Source organism: Eriocheir sinensis, unplaced genomic scaffold (assembly GCF_024679095.1).
Source record: "Eriocheir sinensis breed Jianghai 21 unplaced genomic scaffold, ASM2467909v1 Scaffold635, whole genome shotgun sequence".
In the NCBI taxonomy this organism is placed as follows: Eukaryota; Metazoa; Arthropoda; class Malacostraca; order Decapoda; family Varunidae; genus Eriocheir; species Eriocheir sinensis.
The window spans coordinates 188,217-210,434 of NW_026111982.1; the positions used below are offsets into that span (position 1 = coordinate 188,217).

General features: G+C 40.7%; 1 protein-coding gene across 1 annotated transcript; it reads left to right on the forward strand.

The window, feature by feature from the left end:
- The first annotated feature begins 686 nt into the window (after positions 1 to 686).
- Positions 687 to 6,029, forward strand: LOC126993570 (uncharacterized). The gene is made up of 6 exons (XM_050852710.1): positions 687 to 909; positions 1,348 to 2,369; positions 2,776 to 2,839; positions 3,424 to 3,592; positions 4,150 to 4,291; positions 5,897 to 6,029. Exons 1-5 carry the CDS (start codon positions 720 to 722, stop codon positions 4,280 to 4,282), a joined length of 1,578 nt encoding a protein of 525 aa, XP_050708667.1. The 5' UTR covers positions 687 to 719; the 3' UTR covers positions 4,283 to 4,291; positions 5,897 to 6,029.
- The last annotated feature ends 16,189 nt before the right edge of the window (positions 6,030 to 22,218 follow it).

Sequence of the window (22,218 nt, forward strand, 5' to 3'; positions counted from 1 at the left end):
AATTTACTCAAAAGTGTGTGTAGTTCCAGGGAAACAGTGCCAGATATATAGGGTTTGTTGTAATTTGAAGGTGTCGGTTATGTGAAGCGTCGGTTATCGGACCGTCACTTATCGAGGAATTACTGTATTTCAAAATGATAAAACAGTGAAATAATAATGGGGGTTGGGGGGGTCCCAGAAGACCTGGGGTTTTCAGTAGTAAACAGACTGGAAACAGCCCATCGGATATCTCAGATTTTTGGCTATCTCGTATCTGCTTTTCCTCTGATTAGTGTGACTTATGCGGGTTTACTGTATACCTCAGAAGTGAAACTAAACAGGACTATAAATAATTTGGGAACCTCTTTACACAGTAGACCGTTGACATAACACAAATTGGTATAAAATGTTCCATATAAAGTGACGTGTAAATTTAGGAGTCCAAAATCTATTGAAAACGAATCCTCACTAAATTACGAGAGTTGAATTTGTCGCTCATTTTTCCTAAACACCCCCGTTGTGCTAAGTAAGACATGCACCCTTATTTCAGTACAACGTGATATTAGCATTAAGCGAACTTTCCTGAAACCTATCTCGCGTTATATCGACGGTCCACTGTATTATCATATCCATTTTCTTATGTACTCTTCTTCATTCTAGCACTAAATGCTAAATTACTACTTATTTTTTTGCATTTTTCGTTTTTTATCTTTTTTTTTTTGTCATCAGAGCTGTGAAGTATGGAGGAAATCAAGAATGCAGTTCAGAGTATTCTTCCCAATCTTCTTCCACAAGTACTGGAGGAAGCGTGTGAACACCTTATAGGTTTAGGTGTTGAAACAGAAGATGACCTAAAGTATGTTAAGTCATCTGATCTTCCGATGCTGAAGGACATTCAAGTGCGGAAACTTATTCATAACTGGCAACAAGGTACAGAATTATTTTAAGCTAAATTTTCTTTAATTTTTGCAGCAGATGTGGGTGTTATCTACTCTTAACATTTCATGAATTTGTCAGAGATAATATACCTTATGAAATAAACAGATACATGCAAGAAACAAAAACGCCCCAAAACCCGAATAACTTGGAATCTGAACACTGTTTCTTTAACTCTTAGAACTCAAACGCAGCCGATGATGGCCATAACATATAGGACTGCTCTTAACTCGTTTGTTTTCACTGGCAGAAAAATTTGCTATTAAATTTTTGCCATCAGCACTTCTCACTAAGGTCAATGCAGTTATAAATACTTTCATTTATACACTGTATTTACTTTTTTGACACTTTGAGTTTTGAGGTTTGACTGTACTGCCCAGGAAACTTAAGAGGCATCATGTTATATAGGTTTTCTTTTTAATTAAATTTCAGGGTCCACACCATCTCAGACATCACAAGAGACTGCTTTATCAGACACATCTATAATATCTGAATCGGTTTCACCACCTTCAACCTCAGAGGAAGAAAGAGAAATAGCAGCAAATTTACGGCCTGGTGTAAATCCTGTTTGGGCAGATGAATTTGAAATACCATGGTCAAAATTTTCAAAGAAAAATCTAATGACATGTTTACAAAAGAGGTTAAGACCTAAACCATCAGCAAGAAGAGAGATGGTGAGAATTCTAGTTGATGAAATAAGTAAGATCTCTCAGAAGCCAGGTAAAAGGTCACTAGCAACAATTGCACAAAAGATTGTGAAGACATATCCTCAGTCTTTCCTAGATGAGATTGAAGGCACTCGTGTTGGTACTGGATATGATTCCCTTCTGAAACAATTGCAGTCACGGTTTGACAACATAAATAGAAAATCTGACAGTAACTCATTCAAAAGGAAAGGTAGAAACTCCCTTGTAATGGAGGAGGAAGATGCTGTGAGAGCTGGTCCAGTCACCAAAATATACTTGCATGATAAGTATGGATGCATTAATTATATGCCGAGTGATTACCCAGAGGGGGAATCAGAAACAACACAAGAAGATAAGCAAAGCTTATTAAAACAGAAATACAAAGAAAAACTTCATGATGAAGTGGAATATCTGATGAAGGATACCTACTTTTCTCAAAGGCAAGACATCATACAAAGGAAAATGGATGTTCTTCATTTAAAAATAGAATGGCCTTATTTATTTGAGGCAGCAGGAATGTTCGTTCATTTTATGGAACTCACTGGCATTAACATAAGTGAAAAAGTAGAGTCTGCCATTGCTAGTAAGGGAGCACGAATTCTAAAATGGATAGAAGAAGAACCAAACATGAATATAAGGAGAATTCAACAGGAACTTGTGGAGGCTAAATGCTCTGTTGATAATGGCAATGCAGAGGTAGCAGCTATGATCTGTGCTGCTATGTCTTACCTAAATGAAAAAGAAGACTCTCTGTATGTATGTGTAAAGGTTAGTTTTCTATATTAATAGTTCAAGTTGTATACAAAAGTAAATACCATACTAAACTGATGATCTAAAAAATTCCAATATGATCATACATTGTGTGCCTCTAACAATGCGTAGTAGTACAGTACTTTGACAGCTGAGTTCTGGGAACTGGAAGATTTTAACCCCTTGAAGTGAACCTTCTCTGTGTTTGTTCGTCCATCTGTACCTGTGCGTCGCACCGAGTACCTGTCTGTCTCCATGCACCTGTATGTATGTCTTGTCATTTTGTCCGTTTGCATGTATCTCTGAACTCTTTGTGCCTATTGTGCTCTATGTGTTTGTGTTGTTCTTGTAGGAGTAATTTGTTATATGTTCCCTAAGTGTGAAGGCTTTCATTTATATTTATTTCTGCTTATTCATTTTTCAGCCAACTGCAGCTAGACCTGAATTGGAAAAGGACCTTCCCAAGACACCATGTTTAATAGGCTTTGGTAAGTTAAGCTTGGCTGATATTTACCAATATTATCATGGAACCTAGCTTTTATTTTTATGGATAATGATATGCAACCAAAGGAGGTTTAGTGCTGCAACCCTTAACAGTGTAAATTGTGGTAGGAGTACACAATTTTATGGCAAAAATATTGAATAATTCAGTTTATGGAGGTAATTTTGCATATAGATGGATACTCTTGCTTTGTTCGGGGGGGAAAAAAGGATACATTCAGTAGAATGATGCTTAGGGTGAGTGATGAGTGCTGTAAGGAGAGAAAGCAGGCAAAGTTAATTATATTGCAACACCCTACAGACTATGCAGAAGAGAGGTGAAACTATTATCATTATTTTGATTATTTTATTATTATTATTATTATTATTATTATTATTATTATTATTATTATTATTATTATTATTATTATTATTACATGATCTTTTGGGACAAAGGCTGGAGGTGGAGGAGGTTAAACATCTAAAAGCAGTTCCGTCTTAAGCATAGAAGGGTGGACGGAGCGGTTAGGATGTTAGAGGTGTATCATAAAATTACAAGAGAGGCATGTTAATTTTCTTTATTACATTTCAGGGGCATCAAGGTTGACGGCAACCAGATATATGTTGTCAATTGATGGTGTTGTTGTCACTGACCATATCGCAACATTTACTACTGGGCTGGCTATGCTGCTGGCCTCCTACTACAACTTCAATATAATGTACCCTGTTGATTCTGCATCGACACTGGAGTTCATTCAAAGGTAATTATTTTCTTAAATGGAACTTAAGGGTAAAAATGTCTAGAGGGAGGCGGCCGAATGGATAAGGTGGTGAGCGTGGGGTCGGACTGATGTCTATGCATGGGTTCGAACCCCACCAGTGCCTATGAAACTTTGTGTCATACGCCGAGTGTCGTAAAATCACCTACATGTCACCCTGATAACCGAAATCTAGTTGCACATGCAACAAAGTTGAGTTCGGGGAGGGGGGGCATGGGTTTCTAAAAGTGTCACTATAAAATCCTTGCCTCCACCACTACCGGGCTGCCCTGAACGACATCAAAGGACACATAATGCCTACCGGTGCACACAGGCTAGAACAAAGAAAAAAATTCCATTGTTACTTGTCAAGAAATCATAATTTTCTTCTAAAATATCTTTACGGTATTCTTTTGAAACTGAGTAGATTGTTAATGAGCAACATCTACTTCTGTGGTATGCAGTTATAGCTTACATATTAAATTTAGTACATAGTGTTGTTAAGGCTGAAGAAAAAATTCCAGTATTTACAACACGTATATTTCTGTCTATCATTGCAGATGCTTTGTTGGCATCAATCCAGAGCGGGGCAGCAAGATTGAAGTAAAGAAGCACTGCAAGAGACGCACCCAAGTCCATCCCAGAGTTCTGTCCCTGATTAATGCTATTGCTGATGTAGAGTGGAGGTGCTAAATCCACAAGGTAATATTCATTACTTCTGAAAACATTTTTAATCTTTAATAATCTTTTGACTGCTCCCATTAGGGGTCGCTACAGCGAATCGCTGTTCTCCAACGCGCTTGGTCTTCTGCGTCTTCCTGTGTCACGCCCACCACTTGCATGCCTCCCTTCACAGCATCCATAAATCTTCTCTTTGGTCTCCCTCTCTTCCTCCTGCTGGGTAGATCCTTGTCCAGCATCCTCCTCCCCACATACTCCTTGTCTCTCCTCCTGACATGTCCAAACCACCTCAGCCTCGCCTCTCTTGCTTTGTTCCACAACCTGGCGTACGTGTGTTATTCCTATGTCGTAATCATTCGTCACTCCAAGAGGAAATTGCAGCGTCTTCAATTCCGCTCCTTCCAACTCTGCCTCTTTGTTATTTTTTGAAAAAGTTAGTGGTACTGTTTCCATACCGTACAGCTTGGCGGGTCTCACTACTGTTTTATTAATCTTCCCTTTTTTTCTTGCGGAAACCTTGCTGTCACATATCACTCCTGCTGTCTTTCTCCATCTATTCCATCTTGATTAAACTCTCTTCTTTACCTACCTACCACACTCTCCATTACCCTGTACAGTTGACTCTCGTTTAACCGACCCCAACGGGACCGGAGAGTGGTCAGATAAGTGAAAAGTTCGGTTGAGCGGGTTAGAAATAAAAAAAAAGCAAAAAATTCTGAAATTATTTATACAGGCTCTACAGCACCTAGGCTGCCCTATGCACCCCCTGAAAGTATAAAATATGGATTAAAAAAATAAAGAAAGAAAGAAACCTACCTTTTTTCCCTCTTAGTACACTGCATGGACCTAAGGCAAGCAAAGGGCCGGGGTGGTACAAATGTACCCTCATGATTCCTAGACAGCTGTGTATTGTGTAATTATTTGTGTTGTTTGTGAAGTCTTAAGACAAATAACAATTAAAAAATTGGTTATCCGACTTGCTATCCAACCCCCTCAAGGGTCGGATAATCGGAGGTCGGATAAACGTGAGTCTACTGTACCATGAACCCCAAATATCGGAATTCGCCAACTTTGCCGTCTTTACACCTTTTAGCCTGTTGTCTCCCCATTACCTCCGTTGAGACACGTACTCAGTCTTTAATAATGCTCATTATTTTTTTCCCAAGAAATTGTGAAGCACTTCATAGGATTTGGTTAACTGAAAGTAGCCTCCAGGAAGTTCATGTACATTTATGTATTTCATTCATTGATTTACCATTTGATTTTGCCCAGAATCTCCTCCTATTGCTACCACACCCAAAATTTATTTGTTGATTTATAGCTTTTATTAGAGGTGTTATAGTGTTACCTCACCAAAAAATTACTTATTTTCTTATAAATTTTATTAGCGATGTTATGAATACGTAGTGACAGTTTGAAATTGGTTGTATGTTTGTGACAGTGGAAGGGGGCTGGTCATTCTTATCTGGAAGCTTAGTGGGTCTTTTCTTTAGTCAGTTTTCTTCAATATAAATAAACATCTTGCCCTGTAGTATGTACCTAGCTGATATTCATGTAATATTACGTGTTCAAGAATCAAGACAGCAATCCCAATTTTGTTTCATGTTTATATCTTAATTATTACAGGTGCTGTCAGCCAGTGGAGGGGAAGGAACTGGAAGGTGATAGAAACTGAGCGCTACTCGACTGTATCAAAGTACTCTCCATGCCTGATGATGCACAGTGTAATGAAATGTCTACAAGTAAGGTTTTTTTTCTGGAATGGCCCTTTGTAATGAAACATACACACACACACACACACACACACACACATATATATATATATATATATATATATATATATATATATATATATATATATATATATATATATATATATATATATATATATATATATATATATATATATATATATATATATATATATATATATATATATATATATATATAGTGTGTGTGTGTGTGTGTGCATGGATAAATATAATATTTTATGGTGCTTTAGTTTTAAAACTTTGCTCGGGTAATTTCTCCTTTTACCTCATTCAGATTCCAAAGGCTAGATTATCTTTTTCATGTGAACACAAGGAAATAAGCATTTAACAAGCCTGTCAAATAGGCATTCCTGGCATATGATAAACCTTACATTCCTTTAATGCTTCTCTCTTACCTTAAGAATGGTGATTTTATTTTTGTGTACTTTGGCTCAGGTGGAGTGTTTCCCTACAGAGATAAGGAATATTTTTGTACTTCTGTGTCCTGCCAAATCAGGTAGATATGTGATACTCAAGATCTGTTAAGAAAAGTATCGTTCATATTAAAAAAAGGTTCTTGAAGTGTAGCCGTCGATGTAAGTTATTCTAAGTACTGAATTTTAGTTTTAGTATTTTATTGTGTATATAATAATATTGTTGGTAAATATTCAAAAGCCTCGTAAGCGCTGAATAGTCAGCTTTCCGCAGTATATTCATTTTAAAACGATTGTCATGAAAAATGTTGCTCTTGATTTAGGATATGCAGTCAAATGTTTTTGGTTGTCATTACTGTAGGAATTGACACAAATCTGTATTTGCTGCTTCACATGATAAGTTGTATACAGTATTGAACCTTGATATATCTAATTTGGTCTTTATCAAACATGATTTTTCTAATATCCTATCTTTTCTGCATATACAAAACTTTTCTCTTGGCTCATGTATACTCGGTACTACACATACAGAGGTAAACAAACTTTCTTCTGCTTTCCTGATAAAATGGTTTATACGGAAAAGGGCAAATGATGACACCATTTTATATATATATATATATATATATATATATATATATATATATATATATATATATATATATATATATATATATATATATATATATATATATATATATATATATATATATACAGTAGTACCTTGAGATACGAGTTTAATTCGTTCTGTAACTTAGCTCGTAAGTCAGTCTACTCGTATGTCAAACAACAACAGTATACTTTATCAATGCATAAAAAATATATATATATGTTGTAACCCGTAATACGGGTCACACAGGGGAGACGACACACTGTTTGTACTAGTGACACTTGACTTAAAATTCTGGTACTTTTAGGAGTATTTAAAGGAGTTCGTAAATGGGGTGATGAAACGGTGTCGCCTTTCTTATATGTATTTTATTCTACCTTAATACTACTTAATATTACAGAGGGTAAAAATATTGTTTAAACCAGCGACTGGCTTACTAGACTCAATGAGTCTTCAGGTTTTCTTTCACTATTGGTTACTGACGTTAACACTGGTATAATATTGAGTAAAAACTCACACAATAAAGTATCATAGAAATATAATCCTAAGTAAAACTAAGATAATAGAACACAATAGATATGTTAGATACGCTTTCCTCTATGGTAATTCTTCACTCCATACTCACAGTAGCAACGATGAATGTTCTACCCATGTTGTCTAGGGAAGGACAACTGAGTGTCCAGCCACGAACAGAGTGCTGGTTAATCTGAGGTCAAGCCTGGAGAAAATGCTTCTTATATAGGCAGATATCGCGAGGGTAATACGTCAGGCGTGTGAGTCATACATCAAACTCACACCGAGCTCATACAATAATCTACCTAACCGACATGCTTAATTCACGCGGTGACGCAGCTTTGTTTTCATAACATTTTGTTCCGCGTTGATCGTGTATTGGCCGCGGTGATTGTGTTTTGGCTTAGAGATAAGCGGGTGCGTTAATGGGCAATTACAATTGTGTATAGGTTGGTAAATGAACAGTGGGGACAATCATGTGTTGGAGTCCGTGTTGTGTTTTAGCGGTCGATACCGCTGTTGTCATCGGAAAATATTGCCGGTGAAGATGATGATGACACGAGTGGTGTCGCAGCCCTCGGGGCACCACATACCCCCCCCGTTAAAACCACGCCACGTCCTCGTGGCACGAAGCAGTCCGCCCGGCGGACGACCATGGAGGGCCAAGACGGGGATGGCGGGATCGTGGGGAGGAGGCCTGCGAGACGGGACCTGAAGAGACAGAAGAAGGCCACCCACCGGCGACGAAGACGACGCCGAGGAGGAGCAGCCACCCCACCAAGGGAGGAAGGGGTCGAAGGCGGGGACCGGAGACGGATTCCTGGAGCGCGTGAAGTGCTGGAGGAGGTCCAGCAGGGGGCCAGAGACGACCCGGGCGACGGCGGCGGGGGGGAAGGGGCCAAGGGAGTCTTGGCCAGGAGCGATGAGACCACGTCACGTCCGATGTGGAAGGGGCGCGATGAACCGTCAGCAGGGCGTCACCGTCCATAGTAGCAGAGGCAGGAGGCTGAAGGCGTCGGAGTGGGCACTACAGCCCATACCGAGGCGGAGGAGACCCGTCCGTTGATGGTCTGCCTGTATTTGGAGACCGGGCTGTCCGGGCAGACCATGGTGACCATCTGGGGAGTATCGGTAGCGAAGACCCAGCCCGCAGGAGACAGGATGAAGACCGGGGAAGACTCTGAGGAGACTTAGAACACAGCGAGAGGGCGTCTGGGCGATCGAGAAAGAGCGATCTCGCAGCGCTGGACAGAAGTCGAGTAGACAGGGGCGACAGGGGGACATACATAGAGCAGGTGGTGTTTAGTACAGCGGTCCAAGGAGTCCAAGAGCATATAGTGAGTGCGGTCTTCAGAAACCGCAAGGTAAGTGGAAAGCGTGTCGGTGTGCAGAAAATATGGCGTGCCATCAAGATGAAAAGGCAACGCGTCCATTTTAAACACATCGAACACGTCAGAGGATCCCCTTTCATGGGGATTTGTAAGTAGAAGTGAAGGGTTCCTGAGGAAAGCGTACCTTTAGAAATAACCTAGAGACATCTCTATACAATGCTAAATATTCATGTGCTGCAGGGAAAAGTAAGCCTGGGTAATGGGTGACGCATTGCTGAGCACACGAAATAGTACATCATTTGGAAGGAGGAGAGGAAACCTGCGTTTGGGACAGCTGCTGAAGGCCAAGCTTGAGATTCAGAGTATCATGATTTAGGTCACTAAGTGCCAACTGAATGAGAAGGATAGTCTCCAAAATACGCATTTCCTTCAATTTGCAAGGTTTTAGTGAGAACTGACGGATAATAGCTGAGGCCAAAGCCGAGGCGGACTCTAGACAGGAGATGGCAGAATGAATATGACGGAGGTCCCGAACTGTGGCGTTGAGGACTTCCTGATGGAGGTTAAGTTGACGTCTCTCTTCTGTGGACAGAGTGTAGAGCTGGGAGAGCTTCCCGTGTATCACATCTATTTGGGCCTGAGTGGCCGTACCGAAAAGGAGGTTTGCTACCGAGCCAAGGAAATCCACGGCTCCTCGCTTCTGGCGAGTCGAAACAGGCTTCCATCTCTACCACTCATAGCCGACAGAAAGCTGTTAAGATCTTTGAATAACTTCTCAAACTCAATGTGAAAAGAGTCTAGAGTGCGCCTGAGCAGACCAACAGTGGGGAACGATTGATTCATATGTTCAATCGACCATGAAACTTCCGCTGTTAGATTTGCCACGTTGATGAGAGGACGTTGGATGTCGTCCGTCTTGATGACGACGGGGACAACATAGTACCGTCCTGTCAACAGCATCTTAAAGACTGGGGAGAAGACGAGGCCGGGACGAATGGGTTGCTCCAGGAGGGATCAAGGGAAGACAAGGAGAGGGCAACACCCAGGATCTGTAATTATAGGGGCATCAGTTCGTTGGTCGTTGGCGATACTCAAGAGGGCGTTCCATCACATTGGGGAGAGAAGGGGGTACCGTATTGGAGCGTAATGAGCGACTGACACAGGGCTCTGAAGGAGCTGAGGGAACCAATGAGGGGACCTCTGAAGCATATGAGGAGACAGGAGCCGGTGAGGAGAGCTCGGAAGGACCTGGAAGGGACAATGGCAGCGGCTCCTCTGGGGAATAAGTCATGGGGAGTGGGTCCACTTCTACTACTTGATCAGGGAGAGGGTATGCACGCCTGACATTAGGAGAGTCATGGAAGCCAAGAGAGTCCTCGTGAACGACCTGAACATTATTTGTGTGAACTGTCTTGATCTTACCACCTCTAACATGACGCAGTCGTAAGACTACAGGGCTTATTTTTCTAGCACCCTAAAGGTCCATTGAACAAGGGCTGGAGCTTCTTTGGTTCGCCCTTTGTACATACATGCCTTAAGTAGACCCGATCTCCTACTACCACCTGTTTGGGTTTGGATTTCCTAAACATTCTTTCTGACTCCTGCCATCCTATATCTATATTGGTCTGACATAGTTTATAGGTCCGCTGCGCGACACTAGAAGTAAATGCTTTATAGCTGTCAACATCATAACAAGGTTGGAGTTTATTCTCAAGCACTTCAAAAGGAACATTTGGGTCCCGAGAGAAAAGCAAGAAAAATGGTGAATCTTTCAGAACACGGTGGTAGGCAGTGTTGTAGGCGTGTGTTGCAACCGGAAGCATTTGGTCCCAGATACAGCGATTGTCCTCGCACAAAGTTCTCAAGATATTTATTAAGGTGCCATTAGGCCTTTCTATCACACCGTTTGCAGACGGGTGATAAGGAGTTGTCCTTAGATGATCAATCTGTAACAACTGAGTCAACTCTCGTAAGAGAGTGTTGACGAACTCCTTTCCTTGATCCGTGACTAGAATCGGCGGGATGCTGTGTACACAGACTACGTTCTTGTAGAACGCAGCTGCCACTTCCTTGGCTGCCTTCGTACGAAGGGGGGTTGCTACCAAGAAGCGTGACAGGACGTCTATCACTGTCAGTACATACCTATAGCCTTCGTCTGAAACAGACAAAGGTCCGACAATATCCATATGGACTCTGTCAAACGGTTGGCCAACCTCTGGATACCTCATAAGTGGAGCTGGCGGGGATCCCCTCTTCTTAAACCGACAACAGACAGGACAAGATCTGACATATTGCTCCACGTCCGCCTTCATTCCCGGCCAGTACGCAAACTTGCGACAGCGTGCCAACGTAACCTTAGTGCCTCCATGCCCTGCAGGTAGCATGGAATGCGCAAAAGCTAACGCGTTAGGAATGTAGCTTGGTGGAACGATAACCAGTCTTTTCTGCTTGTTGTATTCATCGCAAACATCGCGGTAGAGAATGCCGTTCTCTACACACACTTCACTAAGAGGCAGTTTTTTGAAGTGCCTCTTAGCTGCATTAACGTTACATTGCTCCTCTCTGCAACCTTTCTCTCATCTCTCTCATGTACGTTACCACCGGTGGTTTGTTCAAAAGCATGCTTCAATTCTCTCAGTTCAGGATCGCGATCCTGGTGCTCCATGAGTCCAGCAAGACTCCAATGGAGAAACTTATCCTGTTTGTCATGTCCCTCCGGAGAGGCGACAGACATGTCCTGTCCACCCGTAAGGGTGACAGACATAATTCGAGCATCCAATTCGCCTTCTATCACGTCACTCTCCTGATTCCTAATCCTTGACAAAAAATCTGCTACCATGTTGCTGGAGCCTGGGAGATAATCAATACTAAAGTCAAATTCTCCTAGAAGTGTCTGCCAGCGTGCAATCCTGCTGCTAGGTACTGTGCTTTTTAACAGCCAAGTCAGTGGTCTATGGTCCGACAGGATGTGTATCCTATAACCCAAGATAAGGGGTCGGTTAGTACTGAGGCCATAGATGACTGCTAAAGCTTCTCTCTCTACCGCTGAGTAGTTACGTTCTGCTCCATTCAGGGTTCTACTAAAATATGCTATGGGACGTAAATTACCATTTTCATCCTTTTGTTGCAACACACCACCTATTGCCTTATCTGACGCATCTGTGGTGAGATTGAAGGGCTTCCGGAAATCCGGAAAGGCTAAAACAATGTCAGTCGTTAGACTGTTCTTTAGTGTGCTAAATGCATGCAATGCCTCTTCATTCCACTCCAGATGTGTCTTATCATTTTTGGTTACTTTCCTCCCTTTGAGTAAATTATTAAGTGGGGATGCTGTCTTGGCAAAGTCTTTAATGAATTTCCTATAAAAGTTAACCAATCCCAGGAAACCTTGAAGTTCTTTGACTGTTTTCGGAGGAGTGAGTTGTTGCACCGCCTGTACCTTTGAGGGCTGAGGCTTCAAGCCAGAAGCACTAACAATGTGACCCAGATAATCTACTTGCTCTTTGAAAAGGAACACTTATCTAGTCTTAAGGACAGGTGAGCCTTCTGCAGTCTGTCCAAGACGGCATGGAGGTTCTTTAGGTGATGGTCCATGTCTTTCCCTTGTACTATCAAATCATCAAGGTATACATGTACAATTCTTCCTGTCAGACCTATGAGAACTTGATTCATGATCCGTTGATAGGCTGCAGGTGCTGTTTTAATCCAAAGGGACTGTAGTGAATTCATAGAGGCCATAAGGTGTCGTGAAGGCTGTCAAGTGTTTAGATTCCTCTGCCAATGGGACTTGGTGGTAGCCCTGGCGCAAATCAAGGGAGGTGAATACTTTACTTTCCCTAACTGTTGCAAAATGAGGTTAATGTTAGGGAGTGGATGTTTGTCATCAATCAATTCATCGTTCAGAGCGCGGAAGTCGAGACAAAGTCTGACTCCACCATCCTTTTAGCAACAGGGACTAGAGGTGCGCTGTAGGGTGACGCACTAGGGCGTATAATACCCTGGGCCTCAAGGTCCTTGAGCTGAATCTCTATTTCTTTATGATATTTTACTGGTATTGGGTATGGCTTTTTATATATAGGCTTGTCATTTTTAGCCTTAAAGTGTGAACATAATAGGGGTAATAGTGAGTGGCTCGTTTTTAGAGCAAACACATCAGGATACTTGCAGGTTAAGCCCTTCAGACAGCAATTTTCCCGTTGTGAGGGTAAAAATAGCTCGTCTATCAGCTTATCGAGTACCATCTGCTTACTTGACTGGGTGACAGGCGGCTTTGTAGCTGTTTTGTGACAGCCGCTACACATTCATTAGTCGATGATTGATAGTATTCTGAGTGACAAGAATAAATGTGTCCCATCACTTCACCTGTTGGCATCTCAATAGTTTCTTCAGTTGGGTTAGCATAGGGAATGATGAATTTACCTTTGGTTTGTTTGACGTTAGGAGTTAAGGTTACTAACCCGGGAAATAAAAATGAAGAAGGGATATCATTGGACCTTGGGAGAAATAAGGCTTGCTGGGCTCTGCCAATCTCTGCCTCCAGAGTGACATACCCTGCCGTGCCTGGTAGCAAGGACGCCACGTTAATAGCGTATGCTTTCACTGGTACTTCCTCCATCTCGTCTAAAGTAGGTTTATGATCTTCTGGGTACGGGCTCATATCGTCCGCAGCCAGGAATGTACTTCCACTGGGTAGGCGCCCACCATTACACTAAACTGCCCAGGTGTGTCCAGCGGTGCAGCTACCACATTTTGTCTCCACATAAATTCTAGGCCCAACAAAACTGCTGTTGGTAACACTATACCTTGTGATATTACTACAAACTTTTCTTTAATTTCTCCGTGCCCAAAGTCTACTACTACTTCGGCTATTCCTTTATTAGGGTTTTGAGTCCGATCTACGCCTTTTATGGAGTGAGGTTCTGTATCTATCATCTTCCCGCCTACATTCTTAAGTAAATCTTCTTCTATTAGGGACGCTCCTGCTCCTGTGTCTAGCATTGCGTAAACCATCTCCTTTGTGCCTTAGCGCCTACGCACAATCTCAACGTGAGGGCGTTGGTAGGGCCGTGGACTGCCGCAGCTACTCTGGGGTCGTTTTTTTTTTGTTCTTCTCGTGGTCAGGGTTAACCCAGGAGCTACGGGGTGAGGGACCGGCCGTGTACTCCGGGCGCCAGGCAGCGCAAGGCGAGACAGGCTGACGCCTGTTTCGAGTGGGCTGGTACTGAGGGTACCGAGAGCCCGTTGGTGGGTGGTAGGCACCCCTATACTGCCTTCCATATGTGCAATCGCGAGCCATGTGTCCTACATACCCACAAGCATAACATGTAGGTGGCGTGGGCGCGTTCCCATATGGGCGTGTAGGTGGCGCGGCGTGCCGTCCTCCCCTTTGGGGTATCGGGTAACGTGACTGGCCTGGAGGGCGTGGAGGACGGGCTTGTGAGACATGTTTGGGTCCGGATGCCTGGGTGGAACAGACGTTCAGCACTTTTATTTCTTTGGCGATATCGGCATCGGATAGCTTCGACTCTGGATAGCTTTAATATACTCATACCCTTTCTTTAATACCTTCTGTGGGTCCCCCTTTTCTTCCTCCGTTAGGATGAGTAAGAGGGCCGGAGGGAAAGCCTCTCTGAGCCGTAAAGCGGTTATCTCATTTAGCAAACTGGCATTGTCAGGCTTGAGAGCGATCAACTCGTCTCTCAATGTCTCCAGGCGGATGAGGAAGGTGCGGATGTTTTCTCCTGTCCGCCGTTTTGCCTCTCCCAATTCTTTCTGGAGGACCGAAAAGGTCCTTACTGTGGGAAACACACGTAGGAAGTCTTCCTTTACTTTTTCCCAATCCTGTCCACATCTAGTGATACAACCGAGGAGATGATCGCGCGCTGCTCCCAGGGCATATTGTTTGGCTAACTCAATCTTTCCGGTAGTGTCCCAATTTGCCTGTGTCCGGCTTTCAATATCCTCTATCCATTTCTTTGCTAGCTTATGGCATGGGAGGTTTGGTGCTTTGCTACTTTTTCTTCTACACCACAAAAATATAAGAGTCCCTGCACTCTCATAACATCATTCAATGTATGACGGCTAAGGAGAGTGACAAGATCATCATGGGCACGGGTGATCTATTTTCCATCTTCTTTGTGGGGGAGGTTCTTGCCTTCGTCTGGCATTTTAACTCTAAAGTCTTATTCCCGTAATTCCAAGAATAACTGTCTTCTCCCTCGCTTTCGGATGTGGACATACACCAGTACAATACCAATATAAACCAATATAAATCGCAAGTTTCACCAAAAGTTTCACCACATGTTTCACCACAAGTTTCACCACATGTTTCACCACACCACACCTGACAACAATGTTGTAACCCGTAATACGGGTCACACAGGAGACGACACACTGTTTGTACTAGTGACACTTGACTTAAAATTCTGGTACTTTTAGGAGTATTTAAAGGAGTTCGTAAATGGGGTGATGAAACGGTGTCGCCTTTCTTATATGTATTTTATTCTACCTTAATACTACTTAATATTACAGAGGGTAAAAATATTGTTTAAACCAGCGACTGGCTTACTAGACTCAATGAGTCTTCAGGTTTTCTTTCACTATTGGTTACTGACGTTAACACTGGTATAATATTGAGTAAAAACTCACACAATAAAGTATCATAGAAATATAATCCTAGGTAAAACTAAGATAATAGAACACAATAGATATGTTAGATACGCTTTCCTCTATGGTAATTCTTCACTCCATACTCACAGTAGCAACGATGAATGTTCTACCCATGTTGTCTAGGGAAGGACAACTGAGTGTCCAGCCACGAACAGAGTGCTGGTTAATCTGAGGTCAAGCCTGGAGAAAATGCTTCTTATATAGGCAGATATCGCGAGGGTAATACGTCAGGCGTGTGAGTCATACATCAAACTCACACCGAGCTCATACAATAATCTACCTAACCGACATGCTTAATTCACGCGGTGACGCAGCTTTGTTTTCATAACATTTTGTTCCGCGTTGATCGTGTATTGGCCGCGGTGATTGTGTTTTGGCTTAGAGAGATAAGCGGGTGCGTTAATGGGCAATTACAATTGTGTATAGGTTGGTAAATGAACAGTGGGGACAATCATGTGTTGGAGTCCGTGTTGTGTTTTAGCGGTCGATACCGCTGTTGTCATCGGAAAATATTGCCGGTGAAGATGATGATGACACGAGTGGTGTCGCAGCCCTCGGGGCACCACATATAAAATAAAAGAAAAAAGTTTTATTTAGTGTTCTTTAGTGCTCGTATCTCAAAATTACGCTCGCATCTCAAACAAAAAAACGGACCAAATCGTGGCTCGTATCTCAAAAAACTCGTATGTCAGGCTGCTCGTATCTCTAGCCACTACTGTATATATATATATATATATATATATATATATATATATATATATATATATATATATATATATATATATATATATATATATATATATATATATATATATATATATATATATATATATATATATATATATATATATATATATTTATTTATTTTATTTTATTTTATTTCTTTATTTTTATTTCTTTATTTTTTTTGGTTTTCTCGATTCAGTCTTCACCCCAATTGGATTGATATATTAAGGGTTTGCATACTGTGCTGCTAACATAAAGAGTAAATAATGTGGACATTAACCAGAAATTTCTTACAACTTCTTACTGTTAATTTATTCACTAGTTCTTGTAAACTACAAATATTTTGGACCAGTATTGTAATTCCAGTAAAATACAATAAAATTGAGAAATACATTTTTTCCCTTTTACCCTTTTTTTACAGGTAATTTACCCTTTTACTCATTTTTTTTACAGGTAATTTCCCCTTTTACCCACTTTATTTACAAGTAATTCCTGTAAATCGTATACAGAAATTATACTGTAATATTTTACAGAAAATAAAAATACATAAAGCTGTAAATTTTACGGAACATCATTTACGGAAAAGTTGTAAAGTTTTACAGAAAAATAAAATTGCAGAAAATTGTAAATTTTACGGATAAAGTTTGGCAGCCACATTACCAGTGAATTTTCTGTAAAATTTACAGATTTTTTTTTACAGTGTGGTTTTAAAGAGTTCAGGATCTGTAACAACAGAGGGTGTAGGAAATCTAACGGATGAAGATATACGACTCTCGGAAGGTTACATTCACATTAGTAAACTCTCACGAGATACAATTAATGTAGAAGTTAAACCGATGATAAACAATACTAACATGGGTCTGTTGTTTAACCATAATCATCCACCTTCCATATTCTCATGGTTTGATATCAAGTCAAACGGAAAACTGAGAAACGACAACCAAACCAATTTTACACCGCTGATTTTCACCAGACGTCTCGTTAAAACCAAGATAAGAACTAACAAAATCTTGGGCGAGTGGCAAGACAAACTAATTCGCCTAGATAATTTTATACTTAATAGCCAAGGCATTACAACGTACATTGAAAAGAAATTAAACAACATATCTTACATGATCGGTTCCTACGGTAAATTCATTCGGAGAATCGCTGAAGTCAAATCATCAGCCTGTGTTGAAGACCAACAGTTATTACAGAACGTGGCTCTATCTTTGATGGATATCAATTATGACGACAACAAATTTCTGTCCCTGCTAGAATTCCAAAAAAACATTGTTTTGACGATTATGGGAAACACTCCCAATGGTTTATCGGTAAGAGTCATACGAGTGTTGAAGAAAATGATGTCGGAGATCAAACCCACGACGGTAGAAAAATAGACTGTTATTGGAAAGGAAAGTCACCAACAGCTATTTTTACTCCTGGTGACAGTTCGGATGATATTGACCCTACAAAAAATAAAACATTTAAACCGATGTTCTTGTTCACACCAAAATGTATTTATCATTGTTCTACATGAAGTGTTCACATGTACTGTGATGGCGAAGGGAAAATTGAAAACATCGGTATCGATGAAGGTGAGCTGTGGTTGTTTTTGAAAACAGAGAAAGGAACACACGTCTCTAAGATCCAAAAACCATTAATAGTTGCTGCAGCGACATCTACTCTTCAGAAAAGTCTTTGTGTCTTTCGAAGCTTCCGATTCGTTAACACTCCAATTAAGTAAATTAAATGTCAAAGTGTGTCCGTGACTTGTAGTTGTAGTTCGAATTAACTTTTAGTTCTTGCAGTTGATTTGAAAGATCTCAGTGTGGACACGCTACATGTAATTCATAATTTACAATTGATCTGAATGTCGCTTCAAGACTAAAACACATATTCACCCGGAGCCTTCTTAGAAGGTTAAGAACGTGATAGCGTAAATGTCGTCTATACTCGAATGTGTTTCTGTGCACGATACTGACTTATTTCTACAAACTTTGATGAAGATCTTAAGTCACCATTATTCCTTGCTGTCAGTATTGTCTAGATATAGATGAAGAAGAATTGAGATGCAGAACAACAGGATACTTTTTTATTAACTAAAAATATCATAATTATATACATGTGTGTTATGAAACAAATTTAACAGGGACTAGTTAAACTGTGCAAATCTTGAACCCACCTGACAAACTCTGTGCAAATCCTGACCCCAGTTTCTTCTCCGGTTAAACTGTGTGTAGATCCTGCCTGTGACAAACTCTTTGCATATCCTGACCCCAGTTTCTTGCACAAACTATGTGCAAGTTTCTTTTCCGTTTAACTTTGTTCAAACACATTTATTATATAACACTTTAAAAACGTTTCGAAAAATATATTTAAAATATTGGACCCTACTTTAGCTAAACCCTATTTACATACATGTGTTACTTAACTCAGAATTTCTTACAAAAGTTAGAGGAACAAGAGCAACAAAAGTTAGAGGAACAAGCACAACAAGAGAGACAAAAGAGACAAGAGTTAGAGCGTCAAAAGTTAGAGGAACAAGCACAACAAGAGAGACAAAAGAGACAAGAGTTAGAGCGTCAAAAATTAGAGGAACAAGAGCGTCAAAAGTTAGAGGAACAAGAGCGTCAAAAGTTAGAGGAACAAGCACAACAAAAAAAAAAGTTAGAGGAACTAGAGCAACAAAAGAAACGAGATGAACTAGAGCAACAAAAAAAAAGTTAGATGAACAAGAGCAACAAAAGAAACGAGATGAACTAGAGCAACAAAAGAAACGAGATGAACTAGAGCAACAAAAGAAACGAGATGAACTAGAGCAACAAAAGAAACGAGATGAACTAGAGCAACAAAAGAAACGAGATGAACTAGAGCAACAAAAGAGACGAGAGATAGAGCAACAAAAGAAACAAGATGAACTAAAGCAACAAAAGAAACAAGATGAACTAGAGCAACAAAAGAGACGAGATGAACTAGAGCAACAAAAGAGACGAGAGCAGCAAAAGAGACAAGATGAAGAAGAACGCCAAAAATGAAAAACGAAAAGAGCAAGAACAAGCTGTTAAAAATCTACAGTTAATAAACAGCCAACACAATGATTTTGAAACTATTGAAACACCACCACAACCACATTTCTTCAAAAGATCATCATTACAGCAGAATGAAATATATTCTGTTTGTTTCAACACACCGGGACCGGGTACTCCAATTGGCATCATACCCAGACAGTCATCACCCGTTTACGACGCTTACGATTGTGAATTGAACACACCTATGCCAGTCGAGAATCATACTCCAAAAACTATCTCATTCAGAAATGATGAAGTGATGGAGGAAGAAGACCAACAACTTTTCTCTCATCATTCACTCTCACCCATAGCAGCGTCTGTTGTTCCACCCTCATCGACATATAATACTAAACCTAACATCGACCCATTAGCGGCAGCGCAAGAATTAATATTCGGTTCACCGAACACAGCAGTGGCGCAAAACTTTATTGTAGATTCACCGAACACAAATGACAACAACATCATTCACCAGCAGCCATCGCCTTCCTCTGCAGCATCCAGCAGCGGCGGCGTTGGCGGAAATTGGAGTGGTTGTAGTACGTCTCAACCCATCCAATCCGTGCAGGTTTCTCCTTACAATTCATCAGATGCCTCTTCATCATCTTACACTAGATTTAGTGGTGGTGGATCATCCCCTTCTTACACACAATTGACCAATATGTCAAACCAAGTTTATTATATTCCATTTCAACAACAAATAGGATTTATTCATCAACAATCTGTTTCTTCTCATCCTCCTCCTCTTCAACAAAACTCACCCCGTTCTTATTCAACTTTCAATAATACACAACAGCAGTCTCATTCCCCTTTTATTGCTATTGCTCATCAACAACAGTCCCATTCACCTTTTTCTACTACTGCTGCTGCTCAACAACAACAATCTCATTCACCTTTCAACACTCAACAACAATCACCTTATACCCAACCATCTCCTCCTTACACACACACCCCCCCAACCATACTGATGCAGCAGCAGATGTCTCCTCCTACCCACAACAACATGAACATGACACACTCCCACCACTTCCCTACTGCCACCACTACTGCTGCTGCGTCATCAACGACGTCCCCACCGGTGATGCTGATTGCTACTGAACCACCCCCACCCTCATTCGCACCACCTTACCCTACTGAACCTTACATACAACAGCAGCAGCAGCAGCACAATGAGCAAGTGTCTGAGATTGATATGTTAATAAAAAAATTCTTGTAAACCCAATATCATATATTTTGCATCCATGTACATCAATAACCTATGTCTGCCAAAGACATTTCAATATGTACAAATTATCCATGTATATCAATAACCTAAGTCTGCCAAAGGCATTTCAATATGTACAAATTATAATCAAAAGGACCTTTGTATCTATGTATATCAATAACCTAAGTCTGCCAAAGGCATTTCAATATGTACAAATTATAATCAAAAGGACCAAGTCTATTTTTGACACATATCAAAAGGTCCTTCATTTGTCTTAGGTTTAAGCAATGTACAACTATGTTATTAGATAAGAGAGAGAAAGAGTGAGTTTGATGATGAGCTTCCAGTTTACCTTGCTTAGGTGGCCATGTTTTCTATTAGAAAACATGAGTACAAATATAACCACCGAATTTTTAGGTTTTAGATTTATTAAGATGAAGATACCTAATAAAATGGGCATTTACTACTTTCCACCTTGGATGAAACTCATCAAGAGTGTACAAAGTGAACCCCCATCCCTATTTTATAGAATAATAAAATCATTGATTTAATTTTTTGTATATATACCCAATATTCCTTCCTTTTTATTATCCTTGTATCCTGTTATCACAATTACATCCAAATAATACTTCATTTATTCCGTTCTTACCTAACACAGGAAGTACCCTATTGGATGGAAATATGTCACAATGGAACACATTCGAAGAAATGATAAAACTTTTATTAATGAAACTAAAATATGATTTCTAGTGCTGACAGAAAATATAATTTTAAGGAGGCAGGTAAATTAACAACTGAAAAACAGATCGTCCTCGAATCGATGTTCGATCCTAACACAAAATCGGCTTTCTTGAGTATGTGCATTGAAGGCACCGCTGAGACACGTGGACTCATGATGGCTGAACACATTTCGAGATTGGTGAACTACTCTTCCAATGATATCAACGAACAGAATTTCTGGTCAATGTGTTAACGAGGAGGAAGAAGACCGGATTGGGCCCCCACCGAAGAAGCGACAACACGTTGACGTAGTAACGTCGGCCTTAATGGCACCTGTGTGTTACTGTGTGGACGACGAGAACGTTGTCTCGCTGGAGATCTCCTACGCTCTTGCACTCGATCTCTCCAAAATCTTAACAACAAAAGTAAAGTAGATAAACATGTTGCTAAAGCAGTTAAAAAATGTTACAGAGAAGTAGTTGATCAAAAAACAGGGCTACCTAGACTTCACAGTCTGTATTTTCTGAGATCCATGATGAACTTCATGGGTTTCATCAACAATATGTGCACTGGCGACGGAGAAATGGCTCATCACCTGGTCCAAACCATAACATCTATTGGGTTAAACATGACTCCAAAACTGTCGTTGTTTTAGTTGGTTTAGGAAACAACTTAAAATCATCTGTTGTCAACATCGCCAAACATACTTGGTGGGATTCCTACACCGACATGGGTGCAGAAGCGCTGGTTGGAAAGGGTGATTGTTCTTCATCTGATGCTAAATTGGCTTATGTGGCTGGCAAGAAACAAATATTCGTCATCGAAGAGGTCGGGTATCAGGGATCGTACAATCATAACAATGCTAAAAAAACAGTCAAAGCTACAGTTGATGGTGCAGGGGTAACTGCTGATGCCAATAGGATGGTAGCCTATCGGTTGTGGTCGC

Bases quoted from the DNA above. Each gene is read 5' to 3' on its own strand.
- LOC126993570 (XM_050852710.1), top strand. From the start codon at position 720: ATGGAGGAAATCAAGAATGCAGTTCAGAGTATTCTTCCCAATCTTCTT. The intron at 2,840-3,423 runs GTAAGTTAAGCT...ATTACATTTCAG, and splicing joins ACCATGTTTAATAGGCTTTG to GGGCATCAAGGTTGACGGCA. The intron at 3,593-4,149 runs GTAATTATTTTC...CTATCATTGCAG, and splicing joins ACACTGGAGTTCATTCAAAG to ATGCTTTGTTGGCATCAATC.